General features: G+C 58.7%; 1 protein-coding gene across 1 annotated transcript in view; it reads right to left on the reverse strand.

The window, feature by feature from the left end:
• ITPR3 (inositol 1,4,5-trisphosphate receptor type 3) overlaps positions 1-23,305 on the reverse strand; it is a 43,680-nt gene extending 20,375 nt beyond the window's left edge. Inside the window, 20 exon segments of the mRNA XM_056361615.1 lie at positions 195-446; positions 531-713; positions 876-919; positions 921-996; positions 1,125-1,297; positions 1,450-1,611; positions 1,854-1,995; positions 2,683-2,843; positions 3,176-3,275; positions 3,444-3,586; positions 4,168-4,218; positions 5,335-5,430; positions 5,809-5,955; positions 6,882-6,965; positions 7,087-7,185; positions 7,318-7,476; positions 7,661-7,747; positions 10,927-11,048; positions 14,914-14,984; positions 22,995-23,305. Of these exon segments, the coding sequence (XP_056217590.1) occupies positions 195-446; positions 531-713; positions 876-919; positions 921-996; positions 1,125-1,297; positions 1,450-1,611; positions 1,854-1,995; positions 2,683-2,843; positions 3,176-3,275; positions 3,444-3,586; positions 4,168-4,218; positions 5,335-5,430; positions 5,809-5,955; positions 6,882-6,965; positions 7,087-7,185; positions 7,318-7,476; positions 7,661-7,747; positions 10,927-11,048; positions 14,914-14,984; positions 22,995-23,083 (2,441 nt within the window). The 5' untranslated portion in view covers positions 23,084-23,305.

A 23,305-nucleotide genomic window follows, 5' to 3' on the forward strand; every position in this document is an offset into this window, starting at 1 on the left:
CGTGGGCAGAAGTGATGCTCATGACTGTGATGCAGCCTACCTCCTTCTGAAGCCCAAAACCCACAAAAGTCACTCCAAAAATGCCCTCCTCCCAGTCCCTGCTATAGTCAGGCCAATCCCTAGACTGGATGGCATCTGCCATCCCACCTCCTGCCCTGTCCCTCAAAGCCACTGCACGCCCCAACATGTCTCACTCTTTGATCGTGATGGCTGTGGGGATCTCAGTCCAGAGCCGTGCAAACTTCACAGGCATCACCAGCTCCTGGGGGTCCCTGTCCACGTGCACGTGCAACATGAGGTGGCAGAAGGATGCCCGGAGATCGAAGGGCAGCATCTCATCTGCCATGCAGAGGAAGATCAGGTCCACACCCAGCTGCTGGGAGATCTCCTTGATGGCCAAGTACTGGCGATCCAGACACATGCGGGCAAAGAGCTTCAGCTGGTACCTGCCCAAGGACGAGGGGGAGAGGGAGTGAGGCCACGCAACCGTTACACCCTCACCTGGGGAGAAGATGCCGCAGGGTCGTCACCTGTAGTAGCTGAGGACATTCTCATCATGGGCATTGCCAGCCCGGGCCTCCTGTGCCAGCTGCCGGATGCTTTTCTCATGGTGGTCATTGTTCTTGTCCGTCCAGGTGAGCCAGACCTCCTCCTCCGAGTACTCGATGCTCAGGTACTCATGGGTCTGGGACATCTCCTTCACCGGCCTCAGCCTAGGACAGAACAGGGGTAAAACCGGAGAAGCTCCCACAGACAGAGAGTGGCTGCACCTCCAGGGCTGGTGGGGGTTTTACCAAGACATTGTGGGAGCTGGTGGAAGGCAGGGCCAGGCACCAAGCCCCCGACGTGGAAAAGCTCCCCCCTTGGCTACTCACTCCGTTTTGATGAGGATGTCACTGTTCTTTGGGTCCAGCACACAACTTGCAGATCAGTTCCTGGGTGACGGGGATGGCAATGTGGTTGGAGACGCACAGATCAGAGAGGTAGTCCAAAAACCTACAGAGCAGAGACAACTCGCTGTGCAAGGCGGGTCCCCGGGGGGGTCTCTCCTCCTCTGGTCCAGGCGCATCCCACCCATCACGCAGCACAAAGCTCTTTGGGATGGGGCCTTTGTGGACACGCACCGTGGCTCGCGGTTCTTGCGCACCAGGCTGACGAAGGTCTCCACCTCCGTCTTCGTGATGTGCTTCTCCAGCAGCTTGCGGTTGTTGTGCAGCAGGGCCGTGATGGTGTCCTCAGCGAGGATGTCATAGCCGATCTGGGACTGCATCATGCCAAACTGCTTGGCAATGTGCTCCTGGAGCAGGCAGAGAGGCGGTGGGTGAGCACACGGGGCTGGGTGTTGGAGACCGGCAATGCCCCCCTGCCCCACCACCGAAAGCTCAGCAACTCCTCCGGGTTCTGCAACACGTGGTGGGATGGGGGCTCCCCCCGTCATCCACCATGCACCTGGTTCTTGCGATAGTCCTCCTGGGAGTGTCGGAGCACGCGGTAGCACAGCCGAAACATGTACTGGTAGGGAGCGTTCTTCTGGTCCGACAGCTCTTCCAGCCGCACCAGGGGCCCTTCCCCACCCTTGTCCTTGAAGGGGGCTTTCAGGATCCCAAAGATCTGCCCAAAAGCAGAGATGGTAAGTGCTGTGTTCCCCTCCACACCGTCACCCCCCACACATGGCCAGACACCAGCAGTATTGGCCAGGAGGGCTTGGCGCACCACTGGGCCGTGAGCTGGAGACCAGCTACACCTCCTCCATGGGGTTTTCCAGATCCCTCTCCTCCAGCGTGGCCCTGGGCAGAACAGGACATCTCCACAAGCCCTCGCCCTTGCTCAGATGCAGTCTCAGGGCCACTCACCTGCTTCAGGATGTTCTGCTCCCGCATCAGCTTCTGCCGCTCCCGGTTGGGCTTGGTCACCACGATGTCCAGCACATTCTGGCCATTGTTGGGGACGTCGCTGACAAAGAACACCAAGTCCTCCAGCAGCTGGATCACGAACCTGCAAAGGGGCATGGTGCAAGTGGGCAGGGGGAGGCTGCTCACCCAGACTTGGGTCCCTGCAACGATGCCGGCGCATTTTGGAGGACCAAAGAGCCCACGTTCAGGGCTCAGAAGACCACCAGGGAAGCTGCTGGCTGATCCTCCTCTCCCTCCTAGAGGGAAACGGCTGCCCTGAAGCAAGAGGTTTGCAGCCCCTATGGTTCCCAAGAAAACTGTATGTGCCTGGGTAAATGCCAGGGGCCTTTGCTCATGATTCATGCCAGGGATTTTGCTCTGAACGCCTCTGCCCCCTTAGTCACCTTTGCGGGACCCGTGCAGGGCGGGCTGGCAGGACGGAAGCAGCTCGCTCCGTCCCACGGGGGATCTGTGTTTGCTCAGGAAGCACCACGAACCCACCCACCTAAAAATAATACCGTGACTAACCCGGCTGCCCCTATCAAGGGGCCATCTCTCAGCCCCTCGGATATTTTTCTAGCGGCAAAGGAGGGGCTGGAGCGGGGCTGCGGCGTTATCTAGTTTCCTTGCCAGACTCCTGGGAGAAGCAGGCGTGGATTTGGGTTGTGGGCAGGAAAGCAAGACAGCACTGGCACCAAGACCCAGGCAGGGGCCCCATCCTGCAGCGATGCTGGAGAGCCCTTGGAGGAGCCCAGCATGGCCCCATCCCCCAGGGGAAATGACTTTTTACCTCCGGTCATTCTGGCTGAGAAAACCTTCGTTCATCTTCTCCACCACGTTGGCCAGCATTGAGCTGGCGTCATTAGCAAAGTCCAGGTCCCGGATCTCGGACACGGGCACGGAGACGATGGCGAAAGCTTCTTTGTCTTCTTTGGTGGGGCAAGTGCCCAGCTGGGAAACAACGGGAAAGCAGCATCACACAGACAGGGCAACGTCAAGCATGACACACCATCTGCCACCAGCCCAGGTGAAGTCAGTGACTCAGTTCATCCCCATCAGAAGGGATGGGATGGGCTCTGGGCTACCGGGATGGGCTCTGGGCTACCGGGATGGGCTCTGGGCTACCGGGATGGGCTCTGGGCTGGTGTATAGCCACCCCCTTACATCATCAAGGTATTTCAGTCCCTGCATAAAGGCTGGGTGATGGGTGGGAAGGAGCATGCTAAGAGGTACTGGGGCACAGGGGATAAATCCATGCACGGGAGCAGGGAGCGGGGCCATACCATGAGGCGAATGGGCCTCTCCTCATCGATGTCAATGGGCACGTTGGTGCTCTGGATCCAGGTGTTGGTGCAGAGGTGGCGTAGCCTCACGTAGGAGTTCCTGCAAAACGTGTCCTTGTGAGCGACCCCCACACAGACACGCCAGCCCCCACCAGTCCCCCCAGCACCCAGCAAAGCCCCTGTAAGAACAGACTTGCCAAAATTCCACACCACGCAATCGAGCCCACCTTCATTTCACCCCCCCTGTGGCAGCATGTGCTCTACATACCGCGGGACAAAGGAATCCGTCTTCTGCAGCGTGGTAGGGTCCAGCTCGAAGAGCGAGGCGATGTCGTTGCCGTGGGGCACAGCCACCAGCCGGTATTTGATCTTCTCCCCGGTGTTCCTGCGGCTGGCGCGGCTGCTGCCCCCCTGCAGTGGGGAAAGCGGCTCTGAGCCCGGCGCGGGGCTGAGCCCAGCCTCCCTGCGCGCACGGCGTCGGAGACACGCAGCGGCTACGCTCAGAGCAGAAGCTTTTGCTCAGATGCCGGGCTGAGCCTCGCAGCGCGGCGATGCACGAGGGGCTGCAAGAGCACAAGCACGGCGCGATGCACCTGAGCTACGAGGCCATCCCTTCTCCAAACCTCACCGACAGCAACAAGGCAAAAAAAACCCCTGGAAGTCCAAATCTCTTTTCTACCAGCACTTCCCCGTGGCCTGGGGATCCAACATGCACTGGGACCCTTCCAACAGATTGCGGCAGGGTCCTCTCACAAGCGGGATGTAGGGATACTACTCTACAGTGCGGGATGCGGGGATGCTCTGCTGGGTGGTGGGACAGCCTCCGGCCGCAGCCTCGGCACCAAGCAGGACCCGGCGGCACGGTGCGAGCACTGTCCCCGCAGCGGGCTCTGTTTTGGGGCATTTCCCTGCTTTCAGGCAGATTTTAAGAGACGGCATGATTTCAGGCAGCGGCAGCAGCATTTCTGCTAGCGAGGCTGCACACAGCTCACCGTGGGCGCTGCTTTGGGCTCAGCCACGTCTCCTTTATAACTTGGGTTTTCCTGAAAAGTTAAAGAGGGAGATGAAAGACAGCTATCAGTCCTCCCCCTCGGTCCCTCCAAAACCCTGAGCAGGGGGTGTTATCTCTATTCCTGCCTTCCTCGATCACATCACAGAGAGAGGAAACCTGCCCAGATGGGGCTGGAGGACGTGACCCCCCCAGTGCACAGCGCTCTGTCCCCAAGGAGTGGGACAGGGTGAGCCCTGGCGAGCAGACCCGGGGCTCTGCGTTGCAGCAAGACGAGCTCTTGCTGTAAATCCCTCGAGGCTGAGGTCTCAGTGAGCACCACAAGCCGGGCAGCAGCAACCCAGGATGGGGATCAACCTGTGATCTTCTTTCCTCTGCAGATGATGTCACCTGAGTGTCTTTTGGTTTAAAGCAGTCATTTCAGAGCTCCAGTATTTGCTGGTTTCCATCCTACAGTGGTGGAAAGGGCCTTGGGGGCTGCCTTTGGTTGTCTTCTCCAGCTAGGGAAGCGCACCGAGATACCCCCCGGCACATGCCTGCTCCCCTGGCAGCAGGGTGTAGCCCTTGGTCATGGCAGCTCAATAGCACCAAATAAATCATATTAAGTGCAGCAACTTCTTTGTGCCTCTATCAGGAGGCCTTGAGCTGGTCTTAAATGGGAGCAAAAAAATCTGGCAGACCGTGTTTCCAGGCCCAGATTTTGCCCACACCCTCCCCAGGCAAGGACAGCAGGATAAATTATCTCCTGCTTCCCTCGCACCAGGAGGTTGCACTGGTACAGCCCCTTGGCCCAGAGGAAACCCCCGGCCACCCCCTCCTGTCCCCCCAGGCCAGAAGAGGAGGGTGCCAGGAACAGCAATTTGGTGAGCGAACCCCTGCACCGTGGGGAGGGGGACTGCGGTGGGAAAACATAGCCTGGCAAACAAGTAAATGAGGATGATGCTCCCAGCCCCAGTGCCAATGCCTCCTGCCAGCAAGGAGGAGCTGCGGAGGCTGGGGGCAGGAAAACTCTGAAATCAAACTGGAGTGGGGCCAGAGGCCACCCTGAGCATCGCTGCTCTGCCTAAGGGGGGGCGCTGCCTTTGCAAGGGATGGCACCAGCCTCCTGAGGGCAGGGCAGGTTTCTGCATCCCTCTGCTCACCCCCTTACCTCCGCTGCCAGGTAGTTGCCTGTGGCAAGGTGCTTGAAGCGGTACAAGCCGTTCCAGTGCCCGGCTCCCCCTCGGCACGGGTCGTGGTGGACCACCTGGGAGAAGCAGAGGTGACGGTGCATGGGGCTGTGTGGAGCCGGGATGCCGGTCCTGTCTCCCAGCCTCCGCTGACCCCAGGCAAACACGCTGGTGATAAGAGCCCCGTCCTATCTCCAAGGCGGCCACGAGCAAATGTACTCAGGGTGTGGAGCTCAGACAGACACCAGCACCCATCCATCAGCAGCCACGGTTCCCAGCACCCTCACAAGACCTGGAGCTCCGTGCCAGCTTTCACCAGGGCAGTCAGGCTACCAGAGATGGCAATGTATAGAGATAACCATTCCTCCTAGCAAACCCCCCCGGGTGAAAGTGCAGTGGCCCTCGGAGGTACCCCGAAAGCCTGCAGACACACGTTCCATGCCCTCCCCGCTCACCTCCACCTCCCACAGGGCATTGGAGCTGGTGGCCGAGGTGGCCGACTGCCTCAAGGTGGTGCGGAGGAAGACGTGCAGCTTGCCTTTGTACTCGTCACAGGTGAGAAACTTCTCCTGCTCGGCGTGGAAGAGCCTCACCACATCCCCCTGGATGAGGACATGGTGGTGAGACCCAGGGACATGGTTTTCCTACAAGCCAATGCATCTTCTCCTACGACCCACAGGATGGGATTGCCCCCCCACACGGTCCAGAGCAGGGCACAGCTCCCAGCCATGGCATGGCAGGACACCATCAGCAATTCCAGTCCTACCTCCCCAAGCTGTGCTAAAACCTGCTTTTGGCAGCACAAATGCTTCTCTGAACCCAGGGGAAGGCACCTTGCACGGGCACGGGGCACCCCGCACTCTGCAATGCCATCGCTCCCTTTACTCGCTTCCCTCTGCTTCCACTCCCCGGGATGTAAAATGGGTGCAAACCCACCACTTTACACCCCTGGAGCGGGCAGAGGCTCTGCTCACCAATGTGTTTAAGGCATTAACGCCCCAGGGAGGAGGATGCACTGCATGCGGGAAGCTGGGGATAAGTGCAGCGCCTGGGGACGAGGGTCTGTAAGATCATAACAATCAATATCCATCCAGCTGCTTCCTGGAGGACTTCAGAGCCAAACAATAGCTCTGCAGGGAAAGTTCCTTTCCCAGGCAACAGCCAGCCCTGCTGCACGGCTAAACAGCCGAAAATTGTCCTCGCAGCTAGAAGCCGCTGCTGGTACTATGTGTGCCTCGTATTGTCCTCGAGAGCCAATTTAATACAATAAGGCAGAGGGTAATTGCATGCCCCCCTGGGTACCTGCTGCCAGGATACTAAAATATCCAACTCTAGCTCGCTGTTACGTTCTCCACTTGATGAATTCTTCCAGAAATTAAGGTCCTCAAGGCAGGATTCTCTTTCCTCTGCCCTTGTCACAGAGCCAAACGGCTGTTCACATGTCCTGTCCCTGCAGGGGACCCAGTGGTGGGTCCCTGGAGCCTGTCATGTCCCAGGTGGCCGGCAGCAGCCGAACCTCCTTCCTTACCCCTTTCAGCACTTCCTCCATGTGGTCGCAGAACTGCATGAAAAGGTTGATTTTCCAGCTGGTGTTACAATTGACAGAGTTCACCTAAGGAGCAAGAGAGCACGGTCAAGATCCCTGGGACAAAAAAAAAAGGAAGAAAAAAAAAAAAACAACCAGGCGAGCCCTAAAAGCCAGACCATGCCGAGGCAGCCCAGCCTCGCCGTACCTCCTTGCAGCCAGCGTTGTCAGCAAGCTCGTAGTTGCTGGCGTGCAGCGGCTGCCCGGCGTTGACAGGGTTCAGGATGACTTTGTCTCCCACGACTACCTGGGGAGCAAAGTGGGAAAGGGAGGAGCGAGGATGAGACCGGGCAGCCGGTGGGGAGCTGAGCTCTGGCAGGCAGCACGCACGCTGCTTTCTGCACATCTTCATTTAGGGGCTTTTCAGCCCCGCGCTCACGTTATCTCCATTGCTCCTCAGCTTCCAGAAGGGCTGGATGAAGAGCCACGATCCCTCGTTGCCGGTAGCATCCAGTGTCACCCTCATGGCGTTTTTCTCCAGCAGGGCTGGCAGCCGCTTGTTCACCGTCAGGTACTTGTTGCTCTTCATGTGGAGAAGCTGGAAAAAGCAAATGCTGGGGTGAGCTGCAGCAGTACAGCCCCCCAGGCTGGGCGTACCCAGGAGGTCTCCCACAAGCTGCTTCCCAGCAGCTGCCTGGCTCATATGTGCTGGATCTGTGCATCCCCCCCCCAAAAAAAAATTCATCTGCCGAGCGCGGAGGAGGGGTAAGACGCGCCTGTACCTGTATGACGCTGCCGTATTTCACCACGTCCCCATGCACTTTCTTGTTCTCTGTCTCGTTCTGCTTCTGCTCCATCTGGGCCGCATGCTGAATGCCGAAAGGAGGAGAGCTGAGTGTAGTAGCACCCTCCTCACTCTGCGGGAGCGTGTCCCAGAGAGGCCACCCGCACCCTCAGGTACGGGGAGGGTGGGACAGGGCTGGGATCCAGCATCAGCATCACTCTGTCCCCCAGACAACGCAGGCCAGAGCTACACTATGGTCCTTAGCATCCAAAAGCTCAGCCCAGGACCACAGTGTGGCCCTGAGCAGCTGTATGAACTCCATGCAAGCTTTAAACCGAGGATTTAAAAATTATGACAGCGACAAAATGGCACTGGAATTCCCCCAAAACCCCAGCAGGTCTCACAGGGCAGCACCAAAAGGGGACTCTGTGCACAAACCAGGGACTGGGGCAATGCACCCATCTCAGCCCCGCTGCAGCAGGGGCGTGGGGACTGGGGTCTCCTGGCAGCACCAAGACCAAAGAGCAAAAGGCGCTGTGCCGGTGGTGCTGTGCCCAGAGACGGCTGCAGGTCCAGACCTGCTGCAGTAGATGCAGCAGGATGGGTCCCCACGGGCTAAGATGCCCCAACAGTGAATTGCTCAGCACTGCTTGCAGTCCCTCTCTCCAAAACCCCAGAGATTTTCCATGACACTCTGACACTCAGCAGAGTGATGTTGATGTACATGGAGCAAGACAAGAACTTGCTCCCGCAGCAGATCCGTCTGGGAACGGCGAAGGCGCGCCAACCACCCCGGCGCCAGCCTGGGCACAGCCTGGGCAGTGCCAGCCCAGCTCCCCCGCGGCTGGGATGGGGAACGGCAGCAAGGGATGGAGCTGGGAGAGCATCCACCCCTTCCCATCCTGCTTTCCCTTCCTTTCGCTTGATAGCAGAGGAACTGGGAACCAGCTGAAATCGCAGCTCCGCACGGCGAGGATGGGGCAGTCCATCCGTGAGCCCCGAGCAGGCGATGCTGGGGCTTTGAACACGCCTGGCACACGTTGTTTGTGCACCCTTTGCTCTTTTGAATGTTGCCACCACTTCAGCTAACCCTCCGTCCCCACGCAGCTCTGGGGGCCACCCGGGGATGTGAGCCCTGTGGCAGTGGCTGCTGCTATCAGGAAAACAAACCTGTTGCCAAGAAATTCTGCACCGATTGCAGAGCTGGGAATTTAACAACAGCCCCATGGAGCAATACAGCGCCGGTGAGAGATCCGGCACCGCGGAATGTCCTAAATCTGCGTCCAGATCTGAGCTCCTCCCTTGCCGAAAGCCAGTGGGGCTGGGAGGGGGAACTGGCTGCCCCAAGCATGCAAGTCCATGGGGGCTGATGTTCCCTTGGATGGGACAAAGTCTGTCCCCAAGCCACGGCAGGATGGGGTGTCAGGGTCACACGTGGGGGTGGGCAGCCTGGGAGGGTGCAGGGAGGGTGGGGAGAGATCAGCAGAACGGGGAGGGAATGTTGGCACAGCATCTGGCTGCACCTGCAGTTAGTCAGCCAAGAAAACAAGAAAAAAGTGCCTTAAACCCACTTAAAAACAACAGTGCAAGAGCACAAGCTCGGAAAGGTAACCGTGGGCATCGTGGATAGCTGAGCAGGGTTTCTCCGCTGAAGACGCGGGCTACATCTGCTTCAGGAAATTATCTCCATGGGCTGGAAGATGTTTTCAGCCTGCGGAAGACGCTGATAAATTCCAGCCTGGAGCCCAGTGCCCTGCCAGGACACCCAGGGGCTTTGCAGCAGCAGGGACAGTGCTTTGCCGAGCACCCCCTCCCTGGCCGGGCTCCCCCAGCTCTCTGTCTGGACCCGGAGGAGCATTTGCCAAAAGGGCAACACCAGGAGCAGGCGGAAAGGAGCAAGGAAATGACAGAATCCCTTTAAGACAAATCTTAACCAAGGTGCAATCAATCAGGCTCAGAAATGAGCCTCACTGTCCAGTCACGGCCAGTACAGCTGTCGACCTTACAAGTTACAGTTTAACCGGAGCAGGGAAATAGTGTTTCCCCACACCAGCAGCCACACAGGGCTGGTTGCAGCAGGAGGCACTGACCCTCGACCGGCATCTCTGAACCAAGCTGGGACACCCCGTCCGGACACTGCATCAGACCTCGGTCCCCAAAGGCAAACCCGGACTGGTGGGGCTGGGCTTGAAGCCTCATGAGATGATTTAATGAATCTCTCCTGAGCTTCGGTTTTATGAATCATCCTCGGGCCTCGCCAGCTGAGGCGATTATGCAATGTTTAACATGGGCCTTTTCCAAACCTCGTGGAAGTCAACAGAGCCTTTCTCTTCCACAGACCTTTGGAGCAAGACCTGGCCATGGCAGCTTCCTCCTCCGCGCCAGGCACCCCTGGGTGCTGCGGGGTGTGTGGGGCTGTGCTCACACAGCACCTCTGCCACGGGCTCCTCGGCACCAGGAGCATCAGAAGGGCTGAGACGGCAAAAGCTGGGCACGGCAGCAAGGGTGGCAAGGCAGGTGGGCATCACCTCTCATCCCAAAAGCAGCATCGCTGCTCTCCCTTCCTCTCCCCACCAGCTCAGTCCCCTGGATCCTTTTCTGCAGGTCCTCCCTGGGACATCTCCCTTGCACCAGGAGCAACGAAATCATCTGTGGCTTCTTGGTCACTGCTGTATTCGCCCTGTGCTGTCACAGCGTGGACTGAGTACGGCCACGCCGCGCTGCCCAGGGCTCCCCGCTGCGCCAAGGGCACATGTGCTGGCATGGCACAAAAGCAAAGGAGCCGTCAGGAGCCAGCGGCAGGATCCAAGGGTCAATTGCCTCCCACATCCGAGGCTGGATAAGAGCGCTGCACAAGAAGGGTAACCCAGGGTGCAGCCTGCATCCCTGGGGGCCAGCCCCTCTGGGGACCACCCTGCAGACCCCAGTGCAAAACACCTGATAGAGCTCCTGTCTCAACCCCCTTATTAAGACACTGTGATTAATTAAGAGCTGACAGCTCTAGGAGCCGTTCCTCTAGAAACGGTGGCTGTGGCTAGTGGTCCATGGGGAGGGGAGGGCGGTGGGACAGGAGACAACAGAGCTGAGCGAAGGGGGACACCCCAAGGACACCAAAACCCAGGGCAGGTCCTGGCCTCCACGCAGGCTGTTGTCTGGGAAGCAAAACACGCCAGGATTTGCACAGCGAGAGGTTTGGATGTCATCATCCAACTACCCCATGGGGACTGTGCACTCTGGGGGGGATGGCCCCTCACGTCGGCTCACCTGGAGTTTCTGCAGCAGCACCACATCCGCGATCTTCTCCTTGTCCTGCTTGGTTTGCTTGGCTTTCCAGTACTGCTTCTGGGCCGAGTAGCGGTTCATGGGACATACTTTGAAGAGGCAGTCTGGGAGGAGAGGACGGCAAGAATGAGGCTGCAGCAGCCGTACAGTCACCGGCCACCAGTGTGTCCCCAGTGGGACCAGTGTCACTGAGGGGCGGGAGAGAGGACTCCTCCGGGGTCCTGCTCCTGTGCCAGCAGCATCGCTGCGAGGTGGTCCTGCTACCCCCCAACAACCCTGTCCACCGCTGGGGGTCCAAGGGAGACGTGGTTGGGACTGGTCACCTTCTATTAGCTGGTGGATTAGTTTCAAATCAGGGAAAATAATGAGTCCAGCAGTGACTCCGCTTCTTGGACTCGTGGTTAGAACTATTTCCATCAGAAACAGCCGTGCAATTTGGGAAGGAAAACCTCAGGGGAAGAAAAAAGCACTGATGCAGCCCAGCTGTACCAAAGGAGGAGAAGATCCTGCTGGGAGAAAGGGAAGCCAGCAGGACACAGGCTCTGTGAGACCAGGACACGTCTCCACATCTCCCTCGCTGCGCTACCCACGGGACACCCGTCGGGATCCACCGGTTTTGCCACCACGCTGCTGTTCTCCCGCGGCCGCTCGCGGGGAGCCTCTGCTATGGGTTATGGAAGCTACGAGCTCCTGAAATCTGTACGGCAACAAGCACATTCCAAGCCCTACAAGAAACGCTTTGGGGACCTGAAGGGCACAGGTTTGCAGCCCAGCTCCTCCAAACACCTGCACTGCGCCCCTGCTCTGCAGATTGCCCCCGTTTGCCTGTTTTTCCCCAGGCTGCTGTGGCTGGAACGAGGGGCAGAAAGCGCAGGCGCCAGGTCCATGCTTTGGGAATAGAAGCAGGAGAAGCAGATGCCTGGAGACAAGGAGACACATCTAAACCCTCGTTCAGGGCTGGAAGCCGTACAGGGCGAGGGAAGGAAGGGCTCTGCAGCCTGGATCGCCCTAATTACGCCTGAAATAGCAGCCCAGAAACTTCAGACACAAAAAAGAAAAGAAAAAATAAAAAAAAATCACTTCCATCTCTGGCCCCGGTCCCAAGTAGCTGGCAAGCACGTATTTATTTACCTGGGAGTGACGAACAAACAAGTGCAGAGCACAGTTCTCACCGGCTTGGGCTGCTGGGAAAGGGCCAAGTTTCACATTTCGTTTTACAGGTCTATTTGCTAATGGCACATCCCGTGCCAAGGAGGCCGTGACGCCGGGCTTTTCACCGGGGTCCGAGTGTAGCTGCTGCAATGCTTGGCTGCCTTCTCCCACTGCCTCCGAGCAGGGCTACAGGAATGCTTGGGCCACCTGCAGCACCTTACATCGTTTGCATTAAATTGCTAATTAGGCTGCAAGAGGACCTGGTAGAAAGTAGAAACTAAGGGGGAGTGAAAAAACCCAACATAGCTATTAAGAGAGAGGTGTAAATCAAACCCCTGGCTCCAAGCACGCCCTGCCCAGAGGGGATGCCTGACATCCCCATCTTGGTATTAAGCCTTCTTTTGCAAAGAGGGAAACTGAGGCACAGCATCGTCTGCACACAGAAAGTCTCCAGCAAAGCTCATGCTGGAAGCCGGAGATTTTGGCACCGGCCTGAGCACCGACAATTTTTTTGCAAGATGGATGGATGGTGGGTGGAAAAGAGGGAAGTTGAGGAAAACTCCCATGTCAGCACTGCCTGGTGGGAGCAGCCCAGCAGAGCGATGCTCGGCCAACCTGCCACCACCCCACACAGCCACGGAGACAAAACCTCCCGCAAACCCGCAGCGGGGGCCATGGGGCACTTGGGGCAGTGGCACGACCGGGGGTCTCACCACCCACTGGCTTTGCAGCACGGTGCTGGCTCAGCACAGGATCGAAGCGGTTTATTTGCTTTTTTCCTGACGTGCCTGAACGCAGGGCTGGGAAGAGCCTTGGCCGGGGGAAAGAAACCGCAAAAAAAAAGCAAATAACTGCCAGGTGTCTCGGAGGGCTGAGCCCCGGTGCAAGGCAGGCGGCTGTGTCCCTCACCGCAGGGACCGGCTCCCGGGGGAGGTTGGCATTTCCAAAAAACCATTTGGACCTGACTCCGGGAGAAGGGTCCTGTTTCCCACCGGGAAGCCGAGCCAGACCCCGGCGTGACCCACATGCGTCTCACTGCAGCGCAGGATAGGGCAGGGTCCGGCCGCAGGATACGGGGACGGCAGCAGCACATGAAAATCCTCTTAAGCCTCTTGCCGCTGCTGCAAGGAAACAGCAGCAGCCCGTTGTTTTTACCTCCCTTGCGGTGATAGCTATCGAGAAGGCAGACTGCTACTTTTCCGGCCATTAAAACAAGCAGCTGGATATCCTGATAGGGGTTTGCATGGAGCAGGGCTGAGTCGAGCCCAAAGCTTCGCCTGGAAAAGAGATCCAACACCCACCCATGTCCAGGCAGGGAGATGGTGTGGCTGCTGGGACAAGGCTTGCACCGGCTGTCCTGTTTCCAGCTCTTTCCATCCAGCCCCAGGTGAAATTCCACCAATATCCAGGAACAGGGTGGCTCCCCGGGTTGTGCGGGACTCTGGGGAGCTGTCGGGTAGCTTGTTAATCAGCCCCACATGCAAATTAGTGGCAACAGCTCTCATGAAGAGGCAGCTGGCTGCTCAGGTGGGACCCTCGTGGGGAAGGGTGCCGGCACGGCACCCCACTGCGGGATGTTAAAGAAACCCTGAGAAAAAGGAGAAGGCACAAAGCAGCGTGGGAAACCAGTATTTTAAAAGATTCCTTTTTAAAAGGGGGCCTGAAATGACATTTGCTGGGATGAAAGGAACAGCTGCCCTAACCCAAACCCCAAATCCAACACCGTGCTCACCGGTTTGGGGAAATTTCACAGCTCTCTGTACACTCCCAGCTCCATGCCCCGGAGCACTCAAACCCAACTGGGATGCTCCCTGGGATGCTGCATTTGCAGCGTGACAAGCACACGGTGCAGCCAGGCACAAAAATAGCATTCCCCAGGTAGGTGCAGCGTAGGGCAGAGATGCGATGCCAGGGCAAGAGACGTGATCCCCCAGGGCAAGAGACGTGATCCCCCAGGGCTCCCCGGGGAGCCTGAAGGTTGAGGCAACCCGGCCAGCCAGCCCCAGGGCTTGAAATCAGGGAAGCAGGAGGCACAAGCTACTTTTCCCAGCAACTGGTCCTAACTTCTCCAGACCGTTTCCACAGGCCAGGAGCCGCCCCAGCTTCCACTGACTCATCCTCTTTTCCGCCTGGACCTGCCTGCTCTGCCTGGGGCTGCCCCTCGCCCAAATGGGAAACAACAAGCACAGCCCCAAGCGCCGGAGGAGACGCCACAGCATGAAACTTGACGGGCCAAGGACAGATGGGGATTCACCATCACTCCCTAAACCCTGCCTGCCTCTTAAATGGGCGGCTTAATCCCCTGGCTCTCTCTGAGGTGCAGCCAAGCACAGCAGATGTAATTAGTGCTAAGTGCTAACAGGCTTGCCTTGAAATGGTTTGCTTGCTGCAGCCGCCCCTCTGTCTGTCCCTTGTTGTCCCTGGCTCCTGGTGGTAGACACCCAGGATATCAGTATCCCTAGGGTTGCATTTTAGGATGGTCGGACCCACCTCTGCAGAAGATGGTTTCCAGCCACCCCTGCTCCCTAGGGCTGGGCTAAGGGGCCCCAAGGACCATCCCACCATGGAGGTGGTTCTAATAAATAGCCCCAGAGGCCAACAGAGGAGTGTAGGTGGTCTGGCCAAGCCACAGAAATAAGGCTATGGAGGCTGTTCCAGAACCCTCCAAGCTCCTCTGCAAAGGACAAGCAGCACATCCCAGCCCCAGGCTAGCTGGGACCCCTCTCCCCATCCCTGGCATGGATGCTCGGGGCCAGCATCGTCACTGAGGATGCTCACGGCAGTGATGGAGCTGCCCCAGCCCAGTCCCAGCCTCACCTCGAAATTTCTTGGGTGGGTTGTCCAGGTCGCCAGCGGCTGGCTCCACCACGCACCGATCATCCACCAGCCTGCGTGGGGACAAAAACCAGAAGCAGGGTGTCAGAAATGATGAGACGACAGCGGGGCCCAAGTGAGCCGTGCGACTTCACCACAAACCACAGCACCGTGCCACTGTCACCTGGCCCAAAGCGACAACATCATCCTGTTTCCCACCCATTTGCACTCTATAAATATTTAGCACGACAATGCTCAGCTCCCGGAGCAAGCAGCCGCTCTTGGGTGCTTGCTCCGAACACGTCACCCCTTGTTCACCACCGTCCATTTCTTTCACGTGCATTTTCCATCCCTGTCCCTTGGGGCAAACAGATACAAATCGGCAGCGAAGAACCACGATGCTCCATGTCAGCCACGCTCCGGGCTCTTTGCTCGGTGACCCGTGTGGGAGGCTCTGACGCCTGCTCCCTGCTGGAGCAAATCCTGCCTTGCCCAGCTCCCGGCTGAGCCGAATCCACTCCCCTGCACAGCACACTGGCTGCAGTCTTATTTCATTGTTAATCTGGCAAAAATGTGATGAGTTCAACTTTCATTCAATGGTTCTCCTTCTCTGGCTGGCAGCTCGCCCCGCAGGGGCACGGAGGGTGTAGCTGCTGCAGATGGAGGTGGCAGGGGCCCCCCAAAAACCAGTTATTAATTATTATCTGATCAGGGGTGCTGGCTCTGCCCATCAGATGCAAAGGGCTGTGCCTCTCCTCCCTGACCACCTCTTTGTTTTCCCAGCGTTGAGCAAAACCCCACGGGCTTGGCCTCGGGTGCTGAGGACCCATTTCGGGATGGCAGGGATGTTGCTTTTCAAAGTTACCAAGAACAGCAAAGCACAACGCGGGCATGGGGTTCTGCTTGGCACCCAAAGCGCAGGGGGATGAGCATCGCCCGAGGAGCTTATGGCGCCGGGGCCACCAGGAGCCCGTCTGCACCACCCGGGAGGCTTTCAAGGGAACTTGGTGCTCCAGCAAGACAGGCTGTACCCGCTCGCCCGCTTTCTCCCGTCCCCTGGGAAGCGATGCAGCCAGAGAAACTACGCTCCTGCCACGGGCAAGGAAGTGAGAAGCGTGTCCCCACCTGCGGAGGCTGAATTCAGGCAGCCGGGTGGATGCAGGAATGCACCCAGGACCCGGCAGGGAGCACCCATGGCGGGGGCAGCTCTGTCCCTGGGACAGGAGGGAAGATGCTGCCTAGAGAAATGAGGTGCATGCATGTAGCACGGCAGCACAGGGCACAGCGGAGCCCATGCTGCTCCTTCTGCTCCCCAAGGGGCTCTCAACACCCCCCACAAACCTGCTGGAGACGAACACGCTGCGCTGCAGAGGGTTGGCAAAAGAGACCGATCCCTTGTTCACAGATCCAGTCTCCCCAGCACAGCCACTCTCCGGAGGAGGGGAAAATTCCTTTCAATAGCTCCACAGAGAGGAATTTGGCCTCTGTGCTGACCGACTGGGACCCCGGGGGACCCCAGTGCTGCTGCGTCCTTGGCAGCGGAGGCGTGGGCTGACAGGGTGCTCTGAACACCCAGCACTGCCACTGCCCCCGCCACCAGCTCCCTCTTATCTTTAAAGCTCCCAGGGGCTGGGGGAGATTAACCTTAGACTTCAAATAAAGAGAGAAAAGCAATTTCTGTAACGCTTTTGGTGGCAGCAGAAGCTTAGAAACAATTAGCAAAGACCTAGAAGATTGCACAAAAAACCCCAAACCCACAAGGTTTCAGTAAACACACAGTGAGCTGTTTGCCAGACAGGATTGCCTTGGCTTTGCAAACACTCATGGTCAGCAGCATGGGGGGGGTTTGGGGTCCCGACCAAGGGCTGCCCAAACACAATGCCTTTTCCATGCACCATAACAGCAGGGAAGTAGTCGGGCACGTTCCCAAACTCCTGCGGGGCGCGGAGCCTTGGGAGGACAGGGAAAGAGGGGAAAAACCAGAGGAGAGACAGCTGGGGGCAGGGAATGTACCACACATCTCACCCTGCAGGGCATATGCAAAGCCTCAGCCCAGCTCCGGTGCCACTTGTAGGTGGTTTTGGTTTCTATTTCTAGTATTTTCATGGGACACAGGGAGGAACAAACACTTCTGATGTGCCTGGGAACGAAGACCACCAAAGGCTGAGCCTTGACCAGCCCACGGGTCCAGCTCACGGAGCCAGGCACGTGCCCAGCTCCCACCAGTGCCTACAAAAGCAGAGCGCCCAACTCACCTGCGCACATGAAAAAATAAAAAATCCTCCATTGTCATGGCAAGGGGTCTCCGAGGAAGCGCCTGACCTGCGTGGCCCATTTCCAGTGCCAAAGCAAACAGCACAGAGGCCTCCCACCCACACCAGCTCTTCCTGCAGCATTCGCCTGCTGCTTCCCAGTGCCCGGCGTTACCTCTCCACCAGGCAGGATTAGAGATAGTGACCTGCCAGGCTGGAAGTCTTAATTATAGTTAATGATCTCATGGCAGTTTCAGCATCTTTAATACTAGGATTATACGCTCTGCAGGAACGCCAAGTGTTACTTTTATTAAACTGATACTCTGGACTAACATTCTTCAGTTAAAAATCGCGGAAAAGAAAAAGGATTCTGACAGAGTGGACATGAGTCACCTGGGTGACTGCGGGGGCCAGGACAGCTTCTGCTAATAACCAGCATTACTGCAGCGGGATGGGGCAAATGGAAGCTCCCTCTGCTATTAGAGCAGCAGGGATGCAGGGGCACTCGCTGCCGAGAGGATGTGGGGCATGCGGAGGTCTGCTTTCATGTCTCAGGTGTTAATGAGAAAACAGGCTGCTGGTGTTGGTGCACCTGGAGGAAGATCAGGAGGGAAGCAACAGGCGGGGTGCAGCGATGAAAATTTCACGCTTTGCCTTATCCCATTACCCGCAGGGAGCACGAGGGGCTGGACCCTGGGCATCGATGAGCCTGCTGCCCACAGCCCAGCAAAACGCGGGCAAAGCATCTGGTTAGCTTTAAGCCATGCAAGTCATGGCTGTGCTTCCAGCAGAGCTTTCTGCGTGCTTTAAAATATTGAGCACAAAGTGATTCCCTGGCCCGGGGCCAGAGCGCTTGGCCTCGTGCGAGGCAGAGCCTTCGCCGGAGGTCAGGGGAAAAGCAGCTCATCCAGCGCTGCGATCCACGGCGGTCAGACACCCCGAGCTTCCCCAGCGATGGCAACCAGCTGGGGCTGACAGGGATGCACTGCTCCTGCGATGCAAACCTGGGCTGAGGAAGAGGAGGGAGCCTTCCTCGGCTGCCGCACAGCCGATGCCGAGGGGAGCTCCAGCACGCCATGGTCCAGGGGTGCGGGGGGTTGCAGTGCTGTGGGAGAAGGGGAGCCCCAAGGCAGGCAGGAGCATCCCCACAAAGCCCAACCAACCTCTGGAGGTGAGGAAGAGGATGATGATGAGGAGAGCTCGCTGTTGGGGATGGGGCCAGCTCAGCCCCTCTGCCTCAGGCTACAGGATGGGCACTGAGCCGACAGGGAGGAATAAAAATAAAGTGAGGGAACACAGGGCAGCCACAAAAATACAGCTTTTCCCCCACCGTCCCAGTGCCGGGAGGAAGAAGCCGTTCTTGGCCCCGTGTGCTTCTCCTCCCTGCAGAGACAAGTTCATCCTGACCCGGCAATGCTGGAGTTACCCTTTAACCAGCTGCGTTTCCCTGAACTGCTCCACCCCGCAAATCCACCTGCAATCACAATTACAGATATCAAAGGTGTTATTTCACCTTAAACAGCCAACTGCCATTCCGGCAGGTTTGCCACCGGCCCTTCCCAGCTGCAAGCCCACAGTGCCGGTCCCCGAGCTCCCGGCAGGTCCTGGGACCCCCCTGGGATGGCAGAGATGGGGCACACACCTCCCTGGCAAGCACAGGCACCTGCACTGCATTTCTGCTCCTCTCTGGCTCCAGCCATTTGGTGCTGGCTTCTCAGGGACATGAGATGTGATGGGAAGGCATGACAGCAATGTCTCCCAGGGCTCCCAGCATCACCCCATCCGTCACGCTGGCGCAGGAGCCACGTCAAGGTCTCTGAGCTCCTTTCCCTGCTTGGCCATTGGTTTGCTTTGCCTGGATGATCCCCACAGCACACCCCACACCAGCGGTTCTTCCCCCCCACCCCAGCCCCAAAAGCTCCCTCTCCCCAAGCACAGATCTCCCTGGAGTTGTCCCTAAGCACCAAAGCAGCTGCACATATGACCTCCCCGCGGGGGGTGCCGTGCCCCGGCAAAGCTGCTGCTCAGCATCGACCCCACATCCCTGCCCCAGGTGGCTGCTTTTGCTCCAAACTCTTTCAAGCTGCCATCTCCTCGGACACCTTTAATTTGCAGTAGCAAAGCCACGGCAGTCAAGTCGGGCGGCCCCGCAGAGCCCTGTCCCACCTCCCAGCCAGGAGTAGCCTCAAATCAAGCCAAGAGGGAAGACCAACCCACCCTTGGGTCCCTGCATCTCACAAACTCCTTCTGGGCACCTTCCCATGTCCCCAGAACCACTTCTGGCACCCCTGATACACCCGTCCTGTCCCCCACCTCTCCTCCAATAGACCATGTCACCCCCAGGGCGCAGAGCAGCACAGCCAAGGGATGCGACCAGCAGCGTGGCTGCCCTCAGCCCAGTTCCACCAGCACCTCAGGGTGCTGCTGCTTCCCAGCAGCCAGCTCTCGCCCTGCCTTCCCATGGGACTGCTTAAGTAACCTCCTCCTTTTGGGCTGTCTTTAGCATTTTAGCTAGTTTGGATATTTTGGCTCAGCGTTCCCCCACCTAGGCCAGCACTGGAGCGCACAGGAGTGCTCCCCACCCTTCGGCGGGATGTTTTTCCTCCTTCCAAGCAAACACCCGCTGCGGACAGCATGTGCAGGAGGAAGGGTTTGTGCTTGGGGGCCTTCGACAGTGTGATTTGGGGGGGACTGGGAGCAGAGGAGGCTCAGCCAGGGACGGCAGGGCTCCCCCCACCTCTGCCACCAACCCCCTCCGCCATCCCCAGCAAGCTCCCTGTACAAAAAGGATGAAAGCACCTCAAAAAGTAAAATAAAATAAGTTAAATCGAGACTTAGTGTTAATAAGGGGCCTGCTTCTGCTTCCTCGCTGCTTTTCAAGGCATTCCACTGACCGGGGGCCACCTGGCTGGTGCTGTGCAGGTAGCCAGTCCAGCCCCCAGGTACCCCCATGCAGCCGGGGCTCAAGGGAAAGCTGCTGCTGTTGTGGTGGAGCTGGTAAGAGCCCGGCAAGCTCCTGCAAACGATGGTACCCGGCCCCTCCGAAGGCGAGGGTGGCCAGAGAAGCCGGTGTCCTCTGGATGAAACCCTTCCCAGCCCAGAGCAGGGCAGGGCTCCATGCTGCCACTGGAGCGGCTGGGCTCCCAGCCCCACTGCCTCCGGGCCAGGCACCACCAGTGACAAAGCACTGGGGTTAATGAGTTTAACACGCCACAGGAGCTGCAGTGGAGACAGGCAAGAGGAAGCATCCCCCGCGTGTAGCCCACCTCCCTGCCCATGCCCTTGTCAGACCTTTTTCCCTTTCCTCAGCCTCTCCAGGCATTTTGCAAACGCGGCTGCGGAGGAGCTTGGTGCAAGAGGCTCCAAACTCCGCTGCGCCTCCCACCAGCAGCGCATCCCGAGCGCCCACGGGCAGAGCCCCGTGCCCCACAGCACTGCCTGTAAGCATCACCACATCGGTATTTAGTTGACATTCACCCCCACATCAGCCAGGACGCCCCATGGACCCCACAGCATCGGCACGTTGGGGTACATCCCTTAACGTGACACTTATGACCAGCACCTGGTGACATTACCTATCATCCCATACAAACAGAGGATCCCACCACAGACCCCCAGTGATTCTACAGCCAAACCCAGTCCCTCTGCAAGGAAGGATGGCAGGAGCATCCCTGGCAGGGTGCTCAGCCAGGCACACAGCACCTTGCCCGGGGCTGGCAGAGCTATTTGCCTTGCAAATTAACTAAATAAGGTCCCAAGCTGTGGCAGGAGGGTTTAGGGACGACAAGCACTCTCAGTGAGTCACCCAGTCCCTTATCGCAGGAGTGATTTAAGGTGTGGTTGGGTCTCCCAGGTCGCAGGGCACAAGGGAAAACAATTTCAGAGGGTGGGAAACAATCTGGAGAAAGCAGCACCCCGGGAAAGTGGGGCTGGCCAGCAAAAGTGGGGCTGGGGCCTCAAGAAGAGGCAAGCCCTGCTTTTTCAGATGCTTATAAATGTAGAGAAGCACCCGGCAACAAGGGGGACCCGAGGGCCAGAGCTGCAAAGGGACTGGAGCCCCAAAGAGTCTACACAGCTCTTAATTCAGCTCCCAGCGAGCCACTGGGACATGCTCCATGGGCTGATAACCAGCATCGGGTCCCAGCAGAGCCTCCCCCAGACCTGATTTCACCGACAGGCTGGAGGGGTGCTCAGCGCTGAGCTGCCAAGGCTGCAGCCCCTGCCTCGGGATGGCTCTGGCACTGGGGGAACAGCCCAGCTACAGGGAGACGTCTCCAAAAAGGACCGTTGGGATGTCTTCCCACCCATCCAGGGAGGGCTGGGCACAGACAGGCTGCATCCTGCACGTGCAGGACCTTTTGCCCAGCACCGTATAACTGCATGCATGCATGCACTGGGATTTTGGGCCTGGGTCTGCACCCGGTTGCAGCCAGCAGCCCCTTTCTGGGAGCATTCCGCAGCCAGTTGGAGGAAGGCTTCCGTGGGTATTAAGCCAGAGGTTGCGTGTGCCCAGCGGTGGATGCACGAACACGTGTAGGCGAAGGTATGTACGTCTCTGGTTATACATAGGCATGTGGGAGCAAGTGCATTCATCGCAGATTACAGAGCCGGGCAGCTCCTGCCCCAGGAATCCCATCCAAGCCAGCATTCCTGGCTGAGCTCAGCCTCTCCTACATGCAGCATGGGGCAGGCACGCTGGCACAGCCCCACGTCCACCCGCCTGGGGCTGTGGCCAAGGTTTGGGTCCCTGCTTCGGCGGAAGGAAAAAACCCACCCGTGCCCCAGGACATCCAGCAGCCCTGCTGGAGCCCTCACACCGTGGGGACACAGCCTCTGCCCGCGCCGCAGGGCAAACGCTCCCAATGGGAGCAAGCAGCCAGAGGATGGAGAAGGGCATCGTCTTGGCCTGGCTTTGCCTGGGTACCATTGGCTTGCACGGAAACAGAAGGGATCCAGGACAGGTCTCCGAGCTCTCCGCTCATCCCCCTGGGTTGGGGCTGTGAGATGCCCTCGCCCGTGCTGACATGTCCAGGAGGCTGCAAGGAGCTGGCTCAGCCTGGACCCAGCAGTGCCCTGGTCCCCCCAGCCCTAAGGAGCGTTTGGTGGCCATGGGCACCCGCATGCTGGTGGCTCTGCAGCCATTCCTGCTGACCACCAAATGTGTGGGATCCCAAGGGGGGACAGTGAGAGCCATCACTGCCTGTCCCAGGGCCAGCAGCCTGCAGCCACACCGGACAGAGCTGGAAGCCTGTCATGACCCCGTGCCCCAGGAGGGACCCCGGCTGCCCCTGCCATCACCCTCAGCCACCCCCAACCCCTTCTTAACACCCCCCCAACCCCTCATGCTGCGTAAGCCCATTTCATCTCCCCCAGCCCCTAACGGGGAAAATGTGTCCCTGCCCACGACAGGGGGGTTGGAACTAAATTGTCTTTAAGGTCCCTTCCAGCCCAAACCATTCTATGATTCTATGAAACAGTTTCAGGCTGCCGGAGCGGGTGGGCTGCAGGGTCCCTCCAGAGCCACATCCTGCCCCTGGCAGCAACTGGAGTCGGAGAAGAACCCGGGGGCAGACAGCCTCCCCTGCCCAGCACCTGTGCCCCCCCTTGCTGCAGCACCCAGAGCTTCCCAGCCACTTTTCCCCACCGGGCTCAGGCTCAGCACCACCGTCCCATCCCATCCCATCCTGGTGGCAGGGCTCACTGGTGGGCACCCAGAGCTTTCCAGCCCCTTTTCCCCAGCGGGCTCACTCTCAGCACCACCTCCCCATCCCATCCTGTCCCATCCCGGTGGCCGAGCTGGCTGGCGGGCAGCCAGGGGAGCGTCCCACTCACCCCAAAGTGCTGATGAAGCCGTTGACGGAGCCCTCGGCGTACAGGGAGACGATGTCCCCGATGTGCAGGAAACTTGACATCTCATTCATGGTCGCCCCGGCCCCGGCGCAGCGCCGCTGCTTCCCCAAGTCACCTTCCCGTCCCGAAATCCACCATGGGGCGAGGGGAGCCTGGCGGGGGGACGGATCCCTGCTGGGGGGGCTGATCCCGATCCCAGCCCGGCTCCTTGCGGGCAGCAACGGGCAGCGGGACGGCAGCGGGAGCCCCGCGCACAACTTTTACATGTGCCGTGCAGGAGGGGAGCCAGGGGA

This window comes from Falco biarmicus, chromosome 16, assembly GCF_023638135.1.
Source record: "Falco biarmicus isolate bFalBia1 chromosome 16, bFalBia1.pri, whole genome shotgun sequence".
Classification (NCBI taxonomy): Eukaryota; Metazoa; Chordata; class Aves; order Falconiformes; family Falconidae; genus Falco; species Falco biarmicus.